This window comes from Tenrec ecaudatus, chromosome 4 (genome assembly GCF_050624435.1).
Source record: "Tenrec ecaudatus isolate mTenEca1 chromosome 4, mTenEca1.hap1, whole genome shotgun sequence".
NCBI classification, from domain to species: Eukaryota; Metazoa; Chordata; class Mammalia; order Afrosoricida; family Tenrecidae; genus Tenrec; species Tenrec ecaudatus.
Genome location: NC_134533.1, coordinates 200,919,087 through 200,939,053, shown reverse-complemented (window position 1 = coordinate 200,939,053; position 19,967 = coordinate 200,919,087). Strand labels below are relative to the sequence as shown.

Sequence of the window (19,967 nt, the reverse complement as noted above, 5' to 3'; positions counted from 1 at the left end):
AACTTTCCTTAGCAAAGAGTGTGTGCCATCAATTGAAAATGACGTGGTTGGGGATGTTTTACTAGGCTGTACATTTGGAGCTAAATCAGAGTATGCATGTAACTAAATATCAGAGTGGTCAAGCAGTAGAAGGTCGCAGGCACAGAAAAAGAGCCGAGGCTGAACTGAACCAGGGAGCGGAAGCGGTTGCTACGCACAGGAGGGACGGCCGCACGTTTGCAAAGGTAGACGCGGTGTGGGGGCAAGTGGCGAGTAGGTGCGAGTCCTAAACCGCCGTCTGCGGCCTCCACACGGGCGTCCCTTCGGATCTCTCCCTGGTTGTGTCACACGATGATGTAGAACCGCTACGTGTTCAGGGTCGCAGGAAGCCAGGGAAGCGAGAGGTGTGCCGAGTTTGAAACGCGGCAGCCGATTGGGCAAATTACAGGAAGAGGCGGGTCCGAAGTGCGGTCTTGGGGTCGCCAGCCGGGTGCCAGTGCTGCGCATGCTTGGAAGCAAGTGAGTGCTGCGCATGCGTACGCGCGTGCTCGCGTCGGTTAGGGCGCCGGTCCGGGGATGGGCGGGGCCGGGCATCCGCGCCGGAAGGGGGTTGGCTGGGCGGGGCCGAGAGGCGGCGGTGGCGGCATCGCACGCGCGCTCGGGTGCGAACGAGAGGCACCGCGAGGGCCTGGGCGGGCCAGGCGGTGGGCACGACGGTCGGCGACCATGGCCGCGGCGGCAGGCGGCGGCGGGCCAGGGGCAGCGGCGGGCAGCACAGGCGCGGGTGGCACGGCAGCAGCCGCGGGCCTGGCCGTTTACCGGCGGAAGGACGGGGGTCCGGCCAGCAAGTTTTGGGAGAGCCCGGAGACGGTGTCCCAGCTGGACTCCGTGCGGGTCTGGCTGGGCAAGCACTACAAGAAGGTGGGTTCGCGCGCCCGTGGCGGGCTGGGGAGGCCACGCGCCGAGCGTCGGAGACGGCTGCTGGCCTCGCGGGCCTCGGGCCGCCCCTCCCCCTCCGCGCGCCACGAGGGACAACAAAGGCCGGCGACGGGCCCGACACGCCCCCGCCGCCCTCCGCGTCTCCGGGACCCGTGCCCGCCGAGGCCGGGCCACGCTCCCGCGCCCCCGCGCGCCCCTGCGGAAGCCCTGGGTCCCGGGTGCCGGAGCCGGTTCGCTGGGCACGCTGGAGGAGGCTGCGGATCCCTCTTTTGTTGGCCGCGTTGGGGGTGTGCACAATGCCCGTTTATAAACTCCAAGCCCGCTTGTGAAAGCACCCAGAGAGACTGAGATTTCAAAGTTGGGGAGCTGTGGTTTTACTACTTGTTGTTGATTTGCTTTAAAAAATAATTAAAAAGGGCTGTGGAAGGTTTTGCTGAGAAGTTAATATAGATTAGTACGAGTACAATGAAGTATAAATGTGAGAAGTACTCCATCAAAAATGACGGTGTTGACTTCATGGTGGTTTTGGGGGGAGCACAAGGGTAAATGTGTTCATCAGTGTGGCCTTCCTCTGAGAACTTCATTAGTACTAGATCCCTTCATAAGCTTTTCGTTTTTGAAATATTTCTTTTAAGAGTGGTTATCACTTTCTGAAAGTACTTTTTACTCACTGGCGGGCCTCCCGTTTTTGAAACCGCGGTTTTTCTAAGTCAGTCTTGTTCTTCACCGGGATTTGAACTCTAGTTCTGGGTAAACAATTAGGAGTGACTCCATTAGAAGTCTTAACGGAGCAAACAGCCAGAAACATCTCCCACAGGTTTGGGGGCGAGCGCCCTCTCAGCGCTGTGCTTCCCCTGCGGGGGTCCAGGGCACCCACCGAGAGGAACCTAGCCTGCCCTGTCAGCACAGTGTGTCCAGGGAGGGGTCTGTTTGGTAAACAGTCGCCGAATCAACAGATAAGTTGCCTGGAACCTCAGTAGTTTGTGGTCTACGATGTAGTGAGGCTTTTGGTATTTATTAGGTAAGGATGCTGTGATTACTTCAGAAATGACATTCTCTTTCAGTTTTGAACTTTTAGTAATTGAGTTATTAGATTTTACTATCCAGAAATACTGGATTCATATTTAGGATTGGGTTTTCCTCATCTATGTGTAAGTAGCAGGAATATTGCAGTTATTTATACTGTGAGTCTCCCCTTCCCTTTTGATTTTTTTCAAGTAACGAAGATTTAGACCTTTAGGAAATCCTATATAAGGGCCACCATGAGTTGGAATTGACTCCATGGGGGTGGTGGTAATAGAGCTTCTGGAGCTGGCGAAGGAAATTAAATATTTGGTGAAAACATTGTTTCTTTTAATTAGGTTTCCTCCAGTACTTTGCATCTTAAAGTCAGTATAGATTTAAGGAAGAAAATACTCAAGAGGATAGGATTATCCCTTTGAAAGCAAGAGAGGGAATGGAAAAGGGCCAATAAATAGGTACCCCCCCAAATTCTCGTTGTGGATCTGTGTGAACCTCACGTTAGGGCAGCTTTACAGTTGTATAGGCTCCCAGCTCTAGGCCAGTTTCAGACACAGCCTGGGAAGCAAAACTGAACCAGACCTGAGTTTTTCGAGTGTGGAGGAATTGGAATGGTAACTACAACAGGGAAAAGGGTGGGAATCTTGCTAGAAATGGAACTACCCTCAGAACAAGGGCAGCATCCAGGTACCTTAGCAACCACATCTTTTTCCCTAAGGAGTCAGGAAGGAGTATATTCTGCTCAAAGATGGCTGCTGACAATGCAGCTCTGAATGTATGGGACTCTCGATAGCCCTTTCTGTAATCCGGGGTCACACACCAGGTTTGTGAAAGGGCTCACTGTGTCTTCCCAGACCCTCATTCTGGGGTTTGACTCATAATTTCTCCCCATTTCTAGTTAGTATTCCAGATCACCCAACTTTCTAAAAATACTCAGTCTTGTTTCCCTGGCTGTGGCCAAATCAGTTGGGAGCCTTCAATCCTACTTTGGAGATTTGTTTAGGTGGGAAGGGAAAGGAAAGACAGGCTTTAACACAGCTGCTTGACTCATGTTGGCTCAGTGCTTCCACGGCTTGAAAGATAAGTCAGTGTTAAGCGTGACGTCCTAGGGCCTGCTCAGAACCACGCAAAACCCTAAAAACTCGATGCTGGGAGAGTGGAGGGTGAGTGGGTTGGAAAGGGGGAACTGATTACAAGGATCCACATGTGACCTCTTCCCTGGTAGAGGGACAGCAGAGAAGGGGGGAAGGGAGACTCCGGATAGGGCAAGATATGACAAAATAACGATGTATAAATTACCAAGGGCACATGAGGGAGGGGGAAATGGGGAGGGAGGGGGGAAAAAAAAAGAGGACCTGATGCAAAGGGCTTAAGTGGAGAGCAAATGCCTTGAGAATGATTGGGGCAGGGAATGTATGGATGTGCTTTATACAATTGATGTATGTATATGTATGGATTGTGGTAAGAGTTGTTTGAGTCCCTAATAAAATGTAAAAGAAGAAAAGAGAAAAAAATGATTAGGGCAAAGACTGTACAGATGTGCTTTATACAATTGATGTATGTATATGTATGAACTGTGATAAGAATTGTATCAGCCCCAATAAATTGTTAAAATAAAAAAAAAAGAAAGAAAGAAAGAAAAAACCCTAAAAACTCACTGCCATCAAGTCATTTCCGATGGGGCACAGTAGGACTGCCCCATGCAAGTTTCCAAGGCTGTAGCGCTTCGGTTTTTCTTTTGTCAACCAATTTTTTTCTTTTAAAAAATAAATCGTTGTACTGGGGGCTCTTACAGCTCTTAACACAATCCATCCATCCATCTGTCCGTACGTCGTGTCAAGCACATTTGTACATTTGCTACCATCATCATTTTCAAAGCGTTTTCTTTCTACTTGAGCCCTTGGCGTCAGCTCTTCATTTTTCTCTCGCTCTCCCTCCCACCTCCCCTGCATGATCCCATGATAGATTATAAATATTGTTTTTATAGCTTACACTGTCTGCTGTCTCCCTTTAACCACGTTTCTGTTGTTCGTCCCCTTTGGGGAGGTGGTGGTGGTTATATGTCCATCCTTGTGGTCGGTTCCTCTTTCTCCCCCTTTCCTGCCACCTTCCCCCTGCCCTCAAGGTGTCACTGCTCCCATTACTGTTGGTGGGGGGTTTCTCTTTCCTAGATTCCGTGTCCTGGATTGTAACTCTTTACAGGTGTAGACAGCTTCCTCTTTCTCCCATGGAGTAGCTTGTGGTTTTGAACTTCTGACCTTGTGGTTAGCAACCCAATGCAAAAAGAATTGGGGCTCTGCCGCAAATAACTGGAGGAACCTTAAAAAGCAAAAAACCCTCAGTGTCATCAAGTTAATTTCTACACACAGGGAGACCGTGTAGGACAGGGTAGCTAGAACTGCCCCTGTGGGTTTCTGACATTTTTTCCTTATCTTTTTTAAAAGCTCTTCATATACCTGTCATGCCTGTCTGCTAGCATCGGATCAGGCGCTAGGAGTGGTGGTGGAGTGATGAAAACCAGAAAGCTCTTTGATCCTTTTCTACTCAGTGTATTTCTCCTCGGTGTGCAGATTGATGGATTTTAACTAAACATTTCTATTGCATTCAATACTGCATTTTCAGGTCCGTTACAAATTAAACAACATATCAGTAAAAGTGATATAGCTAGTTCAGTTTATATTGATAGATTTATCTGGGTTACCAAATAACCAAACTCATTCCCATTGAGCTGATGCCAACTCTGTAGCAACCCTGTAGGACAGGACAGAACTGCCTGTGAATTTCTGAGATGGCATCTGGTGACAGAGTAGGAAGCCCTGTCTTTCTCCCTCGGAGTGGCTGGTGGTTTTGACTTGCCAAACGTGCAGATCGCAGCCCATTGGATAACTTAACATCAACTTATATAGATGGTATTTACCTGTTTTCAGATAAGAAAATAGGGAGGCTGTGGACTTAAGTACCTACTTCAAGAACCCCGTTAGGAGTATCAGTACTGGGGATTCAGTGAAGGCCTACCAGGCTCCTAAGCTTAAATTTTCTTTTCATTGTGAATTGGATGAAGGATTACAGAGCAGATGATTGGTTTTGCCTCCACTGTTCACACATCTTGGTTCATCTCAGTTCATTGCAATCCCCTCAGGGAAACACTGCCAGCCTCCACTTCTGTCCTAACCCATGTAAATTTTGTCCCCAGGCAAATGTCCCTTGTTCTCAAATGGTTGATTATCCTAAGGTGTGTGTACCTCATTAGTGTTACTGCTCCCCGGGCACACCTGTCTGGGTTTGGAGGAAAATTGAACCAGCAGGGTGAGTTAGATCCAGACTAAATGGTCTCCTATTGGGCACATTCCTCAAATTTCCCCCAGTCTATTTAACCAGCAAATCTTGTATGATTGGAATTTTTCTTTTATTTTTGCATTTCAGTCGTGTTGCACATTTCCCACAGTATCCGGAACCCTCTAAGGTTGTGAACACTGGTGTTGGGCTCAGGGAAGCGGAGACTGGTGTTCTGTGGTGTGTTGGCTGTTGGACTCAATATTTCCGCGTGTTTTCTTTTTTTTTTCCCGCGTGTTTTCAATTTTCTTCAGTCATCTCTGTTGGGAGAGATTAGTACTTGCCCCTTTGATGGCCACTGATGAGTTACTTGCCACAGCAGAATGTCCTAGTAAACAAGTGTTATGTCCCTTGACCTTAGTGGCTCTTGAGACGATGATCCTGACTATACAGGATCATTCCTCAAGGTGTTTGGTCGTGTCTCAGCAGCCCTGTTGGTGTCATGTGGTTACACTTTGGATTGCATTTCAAAACCACGAGCAGCTCTTTAGGAGAAAGGCAGGCTTTCTATTCCCATGAAGCGTTCAGAGCCTCTGAAGCTCACAGGGGCAGGTTTACCTTGTCCTGTAAGGTTGATGGCAATGAGCTTTTGTTTGTTTTGAGTACCCTCCTTCCCAAGGAGCCCTGCTGGAGGAGTGGTTACGAGTAGGGCTGCTAACTGCAAGTCAGCAGTTTGAAACCCCCAGCAACTCCTCAGGAGAGGTATGAGACATTGTACTCCCTTAAGTAATTAGTTGTGGAAACCTACGGGGGCAATTCTACCTTCTTTTATAGGGTCACTGTGTGTTGGAATCAACTTGTTGGGGGCACTGAAGCTTTTTCTTCTAATTTTTAAAAATCATTTTATTGGGGGCTTGTTCATCTCTTATCACCATCCATCCATCGATCCATCGATCCATCCATCCATCCATCCATCCATCCATCCATCCATCCATTGTGTCAAGTACATTTGTTCATATGCTACCATCATCATTTTCAAAACATTTTCTACTTGGGCCCTTGGTATCAGCTCCTCATTTCTAAAGCTTCTTCCAAAATATTCCTCCACAGTTATTTGAGCAAAGAAGCCTCAGGGTTTTTTTTGGGTTTTTTTGTATATAAATAATTTATTGGGGACTCTTATAACTCATAACATCAATTGTATCAATCACATTTGTACATATGTTGCCATCATTATTTGCAAAACATTTTTCTACTTGACCCTTAGTATCAGCTCCTCTTTTTCCCCCCTTCCTCCTCTACCGTTCCATCCTCATGAACCCTTGGAAAATTATAAATTATTATTATTTTCATATCTTACACCCACATTTCTGTTGTTCCTCCCCCTTGGGAGGATGATCTTTTCTTTTTTTTTTTTGAATCTATACTGCCTGAATTTCTTTTTTTTTTAACAATTTATTGGGGCTCATACAATTCTTATCACAGTTCATACATATACATACATCAATTGTATAAAGCACATCCATACATTCCCTGCCCCAATCATTCTCAAGGCATTTGCTCTCCACTTAAGCCCCTTGCATCAGGTCCTCTTTTTTTTTTCCCCTCCCTCCCCTTTCCCCCCTCCCTCATGTGCCCTTGGTAATTTATACATCGTTATTTTGTCATATCTTGCCCTATCCGGAGTCTCCCTTCCCCCCTTATCGGCTGTCCCTCTCCCAGGGAAGAGGTCACATGTGGATCCTTGTAATCAGTTCCCCCTTTCCAACCCACTCACCCTCCACTCTCCCAGCATCGTCCCTCACACCCTTGGTCCTGAAGGTATCATCCACCCTGGATTCCCTGTACCTCCAGCCCTCATATGTACCAGCGTACAGCCTCTGTCCTATCCAGCCCTGCAAGGTAGAATTCGGATCATGGTAGTTGGGGGGAGGAAGCATCCAGGATCTGGGGGAAAGCTGTGTTCTTCATCGGTACTACCTCGCACCCATCTCCTCTCCTAAACCCCTCTATGAGGGGATCTCCATTGGCCGACACTTGGGCCTTGGGTCTCCACTCTGCACTTCCCCTTTCATTTAATATGGTATATATATACATATACATATACACATATATACACATACATACACACACTTATATCTGTTTTTTTTTTTTTTTTTGCATGATGCCTTATACCTGGTCCCTTGGCACCTCGTGATCGCACAGGCTGGTGTGCTTCTTCCATGTGGGCTTTTTTGCTTCTGAGCTAGATGGCCACTTGTTCACCTTCAAGCCTTTAAGACCCCAGACACTATCTCTTTTGATAGCCGGAAGCCTCAGGTTTTTATTTTCGATTTTTTCCCTCAGTTCTTTTTGCTGCATGTCATTTCTCTCTTGGAGCAATTCTCAATCTATGGGAAGGGAAGAGATAATCAGGCTTCCTTGTGTTATCGTCTTAAATGTCCTGAGTAACCTGCTCAGCAAATAATTGTTGAATGAACAGATTTCTAGTCTAGGAATCTATTCATGTAGGCTTTGTTGATAAATGTACTTCAGCAACACACAGAGGGAGCATGGGTACTCTTTCACTGTGATGCACTTCAGATGGGCCCAAGGCGACCAGAGGACAACTGTGGGGATGAAGCAAGTGAGCCCCGAGCGCCAGCCTCTCTCTGCTCAGGTTGCATTGCGAGACCAGCAGCAGTTCAGGGCTTTGTTCAGCTGATGGCCAGGTGTTACTTGTCATGTGTCCTTCGTCCTTTGAGAGCCGGGCGTTTGCACATAGATAAGGTTGGCAATTTTTTTTATGGTTGGCAATATTTTTATAGGAAAGGGAATTGTAAATAGTTTTTGAGGGCTTTCAGATCTCGCAAGCTGATCCAACTCCAGTACCTAGGTGCAGATGTGTATTGAGGCCGCTAGGTTTCCAGGTGTGTGTCTTCTCCAAGTTTGACTTGTTTTGAAGTAAGCTTTAAGGATGATGTAGATTAAAAAGTGATGAGTAAAACTGGACTATATTGCCCGAGGAAGGCGTTTCCGTACAATAGACGCAGATTAACAGTTAATAAGAGTTCCGTGGTCTCTTTTTTTATTTATATTTAATGGACATTTGCAGCAGTAGTACTGCTGAGAGACAGGCAAGATTTTTTTCTTTATAAATAATTTTTGGGGAGCTCTTTTAACATTCCATACATCAATTGTATCAAGCATATTTGTACATACCGTATGTACTCAAGTAAAATCTGACCCGAATATCAGCCGAGGCAGCTAATTTTACCACAAAAACTGCATAAAAATGTACTGAAAAACTCAGCTTATACTCGAGTATATACGGTAATTTGCCATAATTTTTTTACATCATTTTCTAAACATTTACTTTCTACTTGAGCCCTTGGTATCAGCTCTTTTCCCCCTCCCTCCCCTTCCCACCCTCATGACCCTTTGATAAACTTTAGATTATTATTTTCATATCTTACACTGACTGCTGTCACCCTTTACCCATGGTTCTGTTGTGTGTGCCCTGGGGCAGGGAATTGTATATTTATGATTGCGGTCGGTTCTCCCCTTCCTCCCTCTTCTTCCCCTACCTTCCCGAAAGGCAAGATTTTTGATGCTTCTTTAATGCTATGTATTATATAAAACAGTTTTATTGATAAAGCATCATAAACCCACTCAGCTTTTAAAGTTAGAATAGAAATCAATTTTTTTCTGCTAGTAACACAATGATGTTGGGCACTTTGATTAAGATATATAACAGATAATTTATATATGGTGATTACCTATTTCTTGAATTTGAATTCAGCATTTTGAAAACGGTTTAGAACTTGTGTGTATTAGGCACTATTTTTGGAAACCCTGAGGTAAGCGCTAATCAGCGGAGGACCGTGGGGTGAGCATGACATGTGGTGGAGGCATGGATTCAGTGCCCGCCATACTGATAATTGGCAGTGCCCTTGAGCAGATCACTTGGTTTCTGTGTGTTTTAATTTTTCACTTATAAGTTGGAAGTAATTAATGAGATGATACAAATTTGAGTAAATAGTGATATTAAAGGCACATAACTAGTGATTAAGTAAGCTTCATTCTTAATGTGTAAATTCCAAAGATCACATTAATATTTCAAAAAATTTGAAAACTGATTTGGAAACCTTATGGCTGATTGATTGCACATTTCCTTTTAATGTACTTAAACCATTGGTTGGGTGGTATGTGAATTATGTCAACAATCCGGTTTTAAAAAGCGCTGCTTGTGTATTGGCTGCTTTCTGAGTGAGTGCGAGGCAGAATTTACACTAATACATTAAATTCTTTTTTGAATGAAGTATTCCATCTTTACATGTGTGTTCACATTTGGTAAATTTCTGGAGTGATTGTGTGATTTTTTTGGGGGGGGGAGGGACCTCCTTTATTGTAGTTGTGTGGCTCATTTGAGGAACCCTGGTGGTGGAGTGATTGCACATTGGCCTGTGATCTTCAAGGTGCAGAGTTGGAAACCCCCGGCTGCTCAATGGGAGAAAGATGGGGCTTTCTACTTCTGTCAACAGTTAGTCTCGGGAACTCACAGGGGCAGTGCAGCCCCCTCCTATAGTGTCTGCTTAAGTTGGTATTAACTGGATGGCAGTGAGTTTGGTTTTTGGTTTGGCGCTTCATCTACTGTCATTGTTCAGTAGATACTGGGAAATCAGCAGTGGTTGTTTTCCAAACCTTTGCACCAGTTTCTGAGTTCTGGTCTTTATCTTGCAGTATGTTCATGCTGATGCTCCTACCAATAAAACCCTGGCCGGGCTGGTGGTGCAGCTTCTCCAGTTCCAGGAAGATGCCTTTGGGAAGCATGTCACCAATCCAGCCTTCACCAAGCTCCCTGTAAGTATATCAACAAGGTACGCGCTTATCATAGCACTTAATATTTATCAACGATTATTTTGTAGGTTTAACTGTTCAAATGTTAGCAATTTACTGCATGGTTTCTCCCCAATCTCCACTAGATCAAATTTTTCCATTCCTCTGATTCAGCTGTTTTGAGAATACAATTTCTTGATTTTTTTATATGCTGTAAATAGGGTTATCTTCTGATTTTTTTTTGAGAATATAATTCAGCTTTTCACTTGGCTTCGTATATATAACCACAGGGTCTTTGCTTTATCTATTATTTTTGCTTTTTTCTGAAATCTAGGTTTTGTTCATTATAATCGATTTTTGTTGAGAATATACATAGCAAAACACATCGATTGAACACTTTCTACAAATACAATTAATTCAGTGACATTGATGACATTCTTTTAGTGTGTGACCACTCTTACCCTTTTCTGAGTTATTGATCCTTCATCAATTCCCTGAGATTTCTACCGAATCTTTGGAGTTGTTAATTTGATGCCACATAGATTTTAAAATATCACACAGTGCTCAAGGCAAGCCAGGCTGAGCTCTCTTGTCGAGTCTTAAGGAGCCCTGGTTGTGTCGTGGATCACGCACCGGGCTGCTAGTTACAGTCTGCAGTCTGAAGCTGTCAGCCACCCTTGGGAGAAAGAGGAGGTGTTCTGCTCCAGTAAAGATTCAGTCCCAGAAGCTCTAAGGGACCTTTGTCCTATGCTGTCCCTATGAATCAGAATCGACTTGACTGCAGTGAGATTTTTTATTACTGTAAAATATTCATTGGGGGGAGCGGGGAGGGAGGGGGAAAAAGAGGACTTGATGCAAAGGGCTTAAGTGGAGAGCAAATGCTTTGAAAATGATGAGGGCAAAGAATGTACAGATGTGCTTTACACAATGTATGTATGTATGTATGGATTGTGATAAGAGTTGTATGAGTCCCTAATAAAATGTTTTAAAAAAACCAACAAACTGGGAACTGATTACAAGGATCCACATGTGACCTCTTCCCTGGGAGAGGGACAGCCGATAAGGGGGGAAGGGAGACTCCGGATAGGGCAAGATATGACAAAATAACGATGTATAAATTACCAAGGGCACATGAGGGAGGGGGTAAAGGGGAGGGAGGGGAAAAAAAAAAAAGAGGACCTGATGCAAGGGGCTTAAGTGGAGAGCAAATGCCTTGAGAATGATTGGGGCAGGGAATGTATGGATGTGCTTTATACAATTGATGTATGTATATGTATGGATGGTGATAAGAGTTGTATGAGTCCCTAATAAAATGTAAAAAAAGAAAAGAGGAGAAAAAAATGATTAGGACAAAGACTGTACAGATGTGCTTTATACAATTGATGTATGTATATGTATGAACTGTGATAAGAATTGTATGAGCCCCTAATAAATTGTTAAAATCAAAATAAATAAATAAAAGACAAAAAATTTTTTTAAAAAAACCAACAAACTATTCATTGATGCTTTTTAGTTTTTTAATTCTTGGCTGTGCATTTTTTATCATACGCAGAAAATTAAGTAAAACAAAATCAGGAATATAACAAAGCGTGGCAAGTCTTAAAAAGTACTCTGAAATGCTAAGAGAAATTGTCTTTGCTAATTAAAATAATCTCTCATTACGTCCCCAAAGGATAAAAAAACTCAGAAATTTTACTGGATCATTTCCTGAAAAGTAGATACAGTTTCTGTGTGTGTGAAAAACGCAAACCAAAATGCATCCAGTGACTATTACTGAAGTTAGCTATAAAATATGGGGTCCTTGTTAATAGTGTAACTTTAATGGCACAATAGTCACGTTGATGCTCTTTGATATTTTATTATCTCCTAGAAAAATCATGTTTTTGAATAAGTATTAACAGAATAAAATATATCGTGATTAGATCAATATACTTTGAATAAAAATGGAACTTAGGAAAATTACTGTATTGTTTGTTAATGTAAGTTTATTTTTCATTTCATTATTTTGCAACCAACTTTGTATAATTATGATACTATTAAATGAACCTGTATGTTTAGGAAATGGCATTTTATTATCAAACCCATTTTTAGAAAATAACATTTTTATCAAGAATTTAGTTTATTAATTTTTATTATATATTCTTAATTTTAAGAATTCAAAAGATATTTTTGGTTTGAGGTTTAAAGATTATCTCAGGGCAATAGTTTTAGGGAGTCTTTTAGCCACAATTGCTCCAGAAAGTCTAGATTTCATCAGAATTTGAAATTCTGTTTTAAACTTTCCCTTTTTGGTCAGGGTTATTCTGTAGAATTTATGCTGAAAATGTTCAATAATGTAGCTGGGCCAGGTAGGTTTTATTTTAAATATTTGGTTTTATATATAGAAAAATCTGATACCACCTGTTAGCCCCCCCCCCTCACCCTTTATACTGTTCTTTGAAATGTTTTCGATTTTTGAAATTTAGAAATATAAGGCTTCAAAAAATTCGTGAAAAGGTTTCATTTTTCAATTCCTTTTTCCCATGAACTTTTTGCAGTCCATCTGAAGACCAAATTATGGTTTTTTTTGCTCGGAAAACATTTAGCTTAATCATCTTTTCTCTTAGCCTGTATTTCTTTATTATATTTTGAACTCTGTATACATATTAGGTCTCCAGGAATGAGGTCTTAGAATGTTCTTCCTCTAGTCTACCCACTTAGGTTTTTCAGTTTCTAGTGTACTGTATGCTGCTGCCGCTGTCGAATCTGATCGGCAGATAATTTAACAACTCAAAACACTCATAAGTATTCATTTCCTCTCACTCTTTTTGAAGAATACATTATTGTGTTTGTTGATTGTCTCTTTTTAAATCTCCACTTCTGCCCCCTACCTCCTGGTAAGTCTTACTAGACTTTCTGTCTGTATATTTGCCTCATAGCTATTTCATATAAGTGGGATCATTATATGCCGTATATACTGAGTATAAGCCGACCAGGCACCAAATTTTACCACAAAACAATTTTAAAATGTGCTGAAAAGCTCAACTTATACATGAGCATATAGGTAATATTCATCCTTTATGTCTTTTCACTAAGTAATATTTTCAAGGTTTGTTCATGTTAAAGGGTGTGTGAAAACTATTTCTCTTTATGGCTGAATAATTTTGTATGGGTCTATACTACATTTTGTTTATTCATTATAGGTTGATGGCATTTGAGCTTCTGCTTTTTTGCTATTGTGAATACTTCTATAATCAGCATTGGTGTCCAAAGGCTGTGTTTGAATGTCAGCGTTCTGTTCCTTTGGTCCTCTGCCTGAGAATAGAATTGCTATATCCTTTGGCGGTTTCAGCCCATGTCCACAATGGCTGCATCACTTTGCATTACTACCAGCAGTATGTAGTAGGGCTCCGTTTTTTCCTCATCCTTACCAACACTTGTGATTTGTTTGTTGATGTGGTTTTAAATAGCTGTCCTAGTGGAAGGAGCCCTGCGGCCTTAGTGGTCACTCTGGGCTTCTAACTGCACGGTCAGCAGTTGGAGAACACCAGTGGCTTTGTGGGAGAGAGACAGGCGTTCGATGTTTTGGAAACTCACAGGGCCAGTTCTACCCGGCTCTGCAGAGTCCCTGTGAGTCAGCATCACATAGGTGGCGAGTGAGTTTGGTTTTTGGTTTGTCCAAGTGGGTGTGAGGGAGTAACGCTTCACCTCATTGTGCTTTGGTTCTGCATTTTCTGATAACTAAGAATGTCGTCGAACATCTGTCCATGTGTTTCTTGGCCATTTGTGGGTCTTCTTTGGAGAGATGCCCATTACATTTTTTGCTCGTTTCTTAATTTTGTTGTTGAATTGTATACAGTTCTATTTTCCGAATGTTAAACCCTTGGTTTCCAGATCTTTTCTCCTGTCCCGTAGGTTCTTTCGCTGTCACGGTGGCTGCGGCCGAGGGCACAGATCCCTACGCCACGGGGCCTCCTATCTTTTCGCTCTCTTGATAATGTCCTTTAATGTACAAAGGTTTTTAATTTTGGCAAAGCCCAATATATTTTCTCTCATATTGCTCGTGCTCTTTGTGCTCTATAGAAAACACACTGCCAAAGACAAATTCTTGAGGATTTATCCCTAAATTTTATTCTAAAAGTTTGAGTTTAGTTCTTTTATGTAGGTCTTGATCTATTTTGATTTAAATCTTGTCTATGGTATAAGGTAGGGGCCTAGAATCATTTTAATTCATGTAGTTATCCAGTTCTAGTTTTGTTTTTTGAAGAGACTAAATATTTCTTCATTGAATGAATTTGGCATCCTTTTTGAAAACTGGTCATTTATTTGTGGAATGTCAGTTGCCTCACCAGTGTGTGTCTGCCCTTAACGCCAGCACCACATTGTTTTGAGCACATGAAGTTCTATAGTAAACTTGGAAATGGGCATGCGTGAGTCATCCTGTTTTGTTCCACCCCCGCTCCCCCCAGATTATTTTGACTGTTTGAGCCCTTTGAAATTTCGTATGAATTTGAGGACAAAAAAAGTAATAAAAAAATTCTAGACTAGTATAAAGAATTCTGAGAGGTGTTAAGTGGAATCGGTACATTTTGTTGACTATTTGTATTGAGTATTACTGCATTTCACGACACTTGACTATTCCAGTCTCTGAGCAAAGAATGCCTTGTTGTTTATGTAGGTCTTGAAGTGCTGTTAGCAGTGTTGTCGTTTCAGTGTACAAAGTCTTAATTAAGAAACTGAGGAGGACCTATGGAAGAAGCAATGGCGTCAAAGAGAAGTAAAAGGAATTGCAGGCTTTTTAAGGGGTAGAGCTGTGAGGTTTTGCCTTGTGTGACTAGAACAAGAAAGAATGGATTAGGATGATAAGCCTTGAATAATCAGATTATCCTCTGCCCTAGAGAAAGCCAGAGTGAAAAAAAATACTCAGTTTAGTTTATGTTGACTTTGGATTTTAGCTAGGTCCCTTCAGATTGAGCAAGCCCGTTAACTCATGAGCCCCCTATGTTTGCACTGTGTGCTTGTTCAGTAACTGTCCTTTGTGCAGTGCTCGTTAGGCCTGTCTGCTGAGCCGTCTCTGGGTGGGTTTGCGCTCTGACCCTTTTGGTTAGCAGAGCTGAGTGCATCACGATTTATGGCACTAGGGGCTCCCATAGCCGAACCCACTGCCTTGGCGTTGACTCTGACTCAGTGCGCCTACACAGGGTTTGAGAGACTGTACATCTTTCCAGGAGCAGGCAGCCCCCTCTCTCATGTAGAGCTTGGATGTAGATAGAGCATGATGGATTTGAGCCACCACCTGCAGTTAACAATTTAATGCCTTACCCAAGGTTCTTTAGAGCCTTGACTCAACTAGCTGCCAATGAATTGATTCCAAATTATTATGACTATAGGACAGAGTAGAACTACCCTTGTGAGTTACTGGGACTGTAGTTCTTCATGGGGAGTCGAAAGCCCCACCTCGCTCCTGTGGAGCTGTTGGTGGCTAAGAACTGTTGGCTTTACGGTTAGCAGTTCGGTGCATAACCATTACATCACCAGAGCTCTTTAGGGACTCTCAGAGGCTGTAGGAAATGAGCCTAGAGAAAATTCTAGAGAAAAGGCGGAACCAGAGTGAAAGAGTTGGGAGTTAGTGGGTACTGGTTTATGCTGGAATGCATTACTTAATAGGACCTTTCTAACCATGTATGGTCTAGAGACGCCACAAACAGCCTGGGTGAAACAATGTAGATAGGGTACTTGTGACCCACCAAGGGGATTGGACAACCTGTTGATATGCTAATGTATGTGGAAGCTTAAAAAGTGCTTGCCATTGTACTGGGCAGAAAGAACAGGAGACTGGGGACCGCACTACTCATTGAACTAGCCAAGACCAGAAGCGGAGAGGGGGACCTCACTACTGCCACAGAGTAGAGCCAGGAAGGACCCAGAGTGTCTGAATTCAGACCCTTCTGGACTCAAGAGGGAACTGTAAACTGGAGCCTGCTGCAGCAGAACTGGGGTCTGCTTTGAGACCGCACAGTGTGGGTAAGAGACTTGTAACAAGGGCCCTGCCAAGAGATGCCTTCCTTCCTGGGCTCATGGCTGAGAAACCATCCTGACTGAAGAACTGTATCTCCCTCCCCTCATTCCTGAATTGTAACCTTTTACCTCTCCAGTAAACACCAAAATCTTGAGTTTAGTTTGTAAGCTCTGTGAGGCCACTGCAATGAATTAATTAGTGAATTGAGAAGCAGAGGGTGCCATGAGAGGGATGTCAGGATTGGTCAAAAGATTGGGGTGTGAAGTTGTTTGAACTCCATCCTCTGCTGCGGGGGTCTCTCCTCCCTCCTTTGTGACTTTAGAGGAGGGGTCTGACGTCACCACTCCATTCCTACATAGTTGCACAGGAGAGCATTCCTTCTGTTGATTTATTTTCTAGCCTTTTTTTTAACGTCTTATTAGGGGCTCATACAGCTTTTATAACAATCCATACACACATCGATTGTATAAAGCACATTTGTACATTCATTGCCCTCATCATCTTCAAAGCATTCGCTCTCAACTTAGGCCCTTTGCATCAGGTCCTCTTTTAACCCCCTTCCTCCCCACTCCCCCCTTCCTCATGAGCCCTTGATACTTTATAAATTAATATTTTGTCATATTTTTCCCTGTCCGACGTCCCTCTTTACCCCCTTTTCTGTTGTCCGTTCCCCCAGGGAGGAGGTCACATGTAGCTCCTTGTAATCGGTTCCCCTTTACAACCCACTCTCCCTCTACCCTCCCTGTATCACCCCTCACACCCCTGGTCCTGAAGGTATCATCAGCCCTGGATTCCCTGTGCCTCCAGCTCCTATCTGCACCAGTGTACATCCTCTGCTCTATCCAGACTTTGAAGGTAGAATTCGGATCATGATAGTGGGGGCGGGGCGGGGCAGAGGAAGCATTTAGGACCTAGAGGAAAGCTGTGTTCTTCATCAGTGCTACATCGCACCCTGACTGACTCATCTCCCCTAGACCCCTCTGCAAGGGGATCTCCAGTGGCGGCCAAATGGACTTTGGGTCTCCACTCTGCACTTCCCCCTTCATTCACTATGGTAAGGTTTTTTTGTTCTGATGATGCCTTATACCTGATCCCTTCCACACCTCGTGATCGCACAGGCTGGTGTGCTTCCATGTGGGCTTTGTTGCTTCTGAGCTAGATGGCCACTTGTTTACCTTCAAGCCTTTAAGACCCCAGACTATATCTCTTTTGATAGGTGGGCACCATCAGCTTTCTTCACCACATTTGCTTATTCACCTGCTTTGTCTTCAGAGGTTGTGTTGGGGAGGGTGAGCATCATAGAATCCCAATTTAATAGAAGAAAGTATTCTTGCATTGAGGGAGTACTTGAGTAGAGGCCCAATGTCCTTCCGCCACCTTAATACTAAACCTACAAATATTGACACATAGATCTATTTCCCCATCCTCATATATGTGTTTGCATATGTATATGTCTTTGTCTAGACTTATATAAATGCCCTTTACCTCCCAGCTCTTTCCTCTATTTCCCTTGACTTTCCTCCTGTCCAACTATCATGCTCCGTCCCCAACTGGGTTTCAGCAATACCTTTTCGTTACATTACCCTTGATCGTGCCTTACCAGGTCTCCTACACCCACCTCACCACCAATTTGGATCCCTGTTGTTCTCTTGTCCCTGGGTTTGTTAACACCACTTCCTTACCCCCCATCTCCCCCTATCCCATTTCCCCCCCCAGAACTTTCAGTCCTGTTGTTTTTCCTCTAGCTTGTTCATTCTAGCTTATCTTTTTAAAAGGTTCATTTTTTTTAGTGTATGATTTATACTACATGTGTGTTTGAATGACATAATTATTCCAGCATTATAGTTAGTACATAGAATTAGAAGTAAATTTTTATATATTGGAGGTAGATGATTAAAAATGTTCTGCTAATGGAAATCATCCTGGATAATCATATTTTCTGAATTATGTGATTGAGTTTTGTGGGAAAATTCTTTTTTGTTAAAAATTACCGTGTATACTCAATTATAAGCCATTCTGAATATTGGTGGAGACATCTACTTTTACCACAAAAACTGCATTAAAAATGTGCTGAAAAACTCGGCTTATACACGAGTACATACAGTATTTCAAAATGAAAAAATGTCATAACAAACAACCATTTTGCCTTCATTCAAAATTCTTACTGTTAAAATTTGCCACATTTGCTTTTTCTCTTTTTCTGTGTGTGTTTATTTAATTCTCTTTTTTAATGGCGTTTATAGCTGTGAATTTATCTACTCACTAAAATTTGTGGCTCAAAGTAAAAGCAGTACTTGGAACACTTTTGAATTTTTATTTACTTGCAACACTTTCATGGTCCTTTGAAGACTTGCTCAGAAATAGTGAAAATTGGAGACCCAACTTGCACTCTCCCTGCTGAGATATAAAAGCACCCAGGGGTCTGTGTTGCCTTCTTGTCTCAGCTCTTTATACAATGTCCTTGTCTCGGCTGCTTTTCCCTCCATTTGGGTGTTGTGCTGGTTGTGAGGACCTCCAGATGGAGTGTTTAAAACTCCAGAAGACTGTGGTGCCTTTTGGAGAAAAGGCATGTGTTATTAGCGTAAGCTTCAAGCACCCATGATTGACAGTAAGTATGGCCATGAGTTTAGGGTTCGTGTATCAGGGCAGTACACCCAGAGAAAGAAAGAAAAGAAATCTGCCACTCCGAAAGGGGTATGAAGGGACAGCTGCCGTGTTTGAGGAATGAAGCCACTGCACCTGCCATGTGTTAGGACTAAGATCTCTACCTATCTGAAAGGGTTTTTCACTTCAGGTGAATAACCTCATGAAGGTCATTCACGTAGCTTATTTTCTTATTAACCTTGGAATAGCATGCTTGTGGTACTACTGGGTGCCTATCAGCATGGTCAGCAGTCATTGAGACTGGGTCTCCTACAGTCCTTAGGAGTTGACTCATCCCTGTGGGGTAGTTCATATCCTACATCAGCTTTTAAGAAGGTAGCAAAAGCAGGTACAGAGACCAGCGGGATTTATGATCATGGGTAAACTAGGCTGAAAGCAGTAAATAAATGTTGTCATGGATCTTTAAAATTATTTTATATGGGGCATAGTTGATGAACTTAAACTTTCATATGAAATATATATATAAAAGAAAAGATGGAAGAGTGATGAAACTTAGGGATTTATGAGTTGACAACGAGTGTAAAAACAGCACAGCGGACAGCATTGTGAGGCAGAAAGGCAAAGAAATGTCATGGTCAAAGGGAGTAGTAAATCTTTCTCAGCCAGATCTGTTTGGCTTGCACATTTCAAAAGATTATAGAGCATGAAATTGTTAAACTTGGAGGTGAGGTGGGTTCTGTAGATCAGGAGATTGGTAGAATTTTAAAAATCGCTGCCTAGTGTCAGGGAAAGGATTTTGTGGAAGAGCAAATTTTCAGTGTTCCAACCTTTCTCTTAATTTTCATGGGCAAGCCATTACTCAGAGGCTTTAACCACACAGTGTACTGCCCCGTCATACACAAGCAGCTCCATTCAAAGTAAGGTTTTGGTTCCATGATTTCATAGAATTTTAAGTGCTTCGTCTTTCCTGTAGTGTTGTTCTTTTTTAGGACTTGCTTTATTTGCATAGGAGCCTGATGGCTCAGTGGGTTACTACCCAGTGCATTGGACTGCTAAGCACAAGGACAGCAATTAGAAACCACCAGCTGCTCAGCGGGAGAAAGATGAGGCTTCCTACTTCCATAAAGATTTACAGTCTTGGAAATCCACAAGAGCAGTTCTGCTCTGTCCTATAGGGCTACTATGTGTTGGAAATGACTCAAATGACAGAATTTGGGTTTTTTGGGGGAAGTTTTTATTTGCATTGCTGTACAAAAAAACGTGCCCAAAGGATCATAGGAAACTAACCCTATCTCAATAGGAGCCATGGTTTAGTGTTTGCGGTTACTTTATACAA

At 42.9% G+C, this 19,967-nt stretch overlaps 1 protein-coding gene across 2 annotated transcripts in view; it reads left to right on the top strand.

The window, feature by feature from the left end:
* Nucleotides 1-593: 593 nt before the first annotated feature.
* The window catches only part of SMARCC1 (SWI/SNF related BAF chromatin remodeling complex subunit C1), a 138,701-nt gene continuing 119,327 nt past the window's right edge, over nt 594-19,967 (top strand). Inside the window, exons 1-2 of one of the 2 annotated variants that reach the window (XM_075547258.1) lie at nt 594-900; nt 9,934-10,053. In XM_075547258.1, the coding sequence (XP_075403373.1) occupies nt 706-900; nt 9,934-10,053 (315 nt within the window). In that variant the 5' untranslated portion in view covers nt 594-705. The remainder of the gene's footprint in view (nt 901-9,933; nt 10,054-19,967) is intronic. The other variant, XM_075547257.1, reaches the window with a different exon arrangement.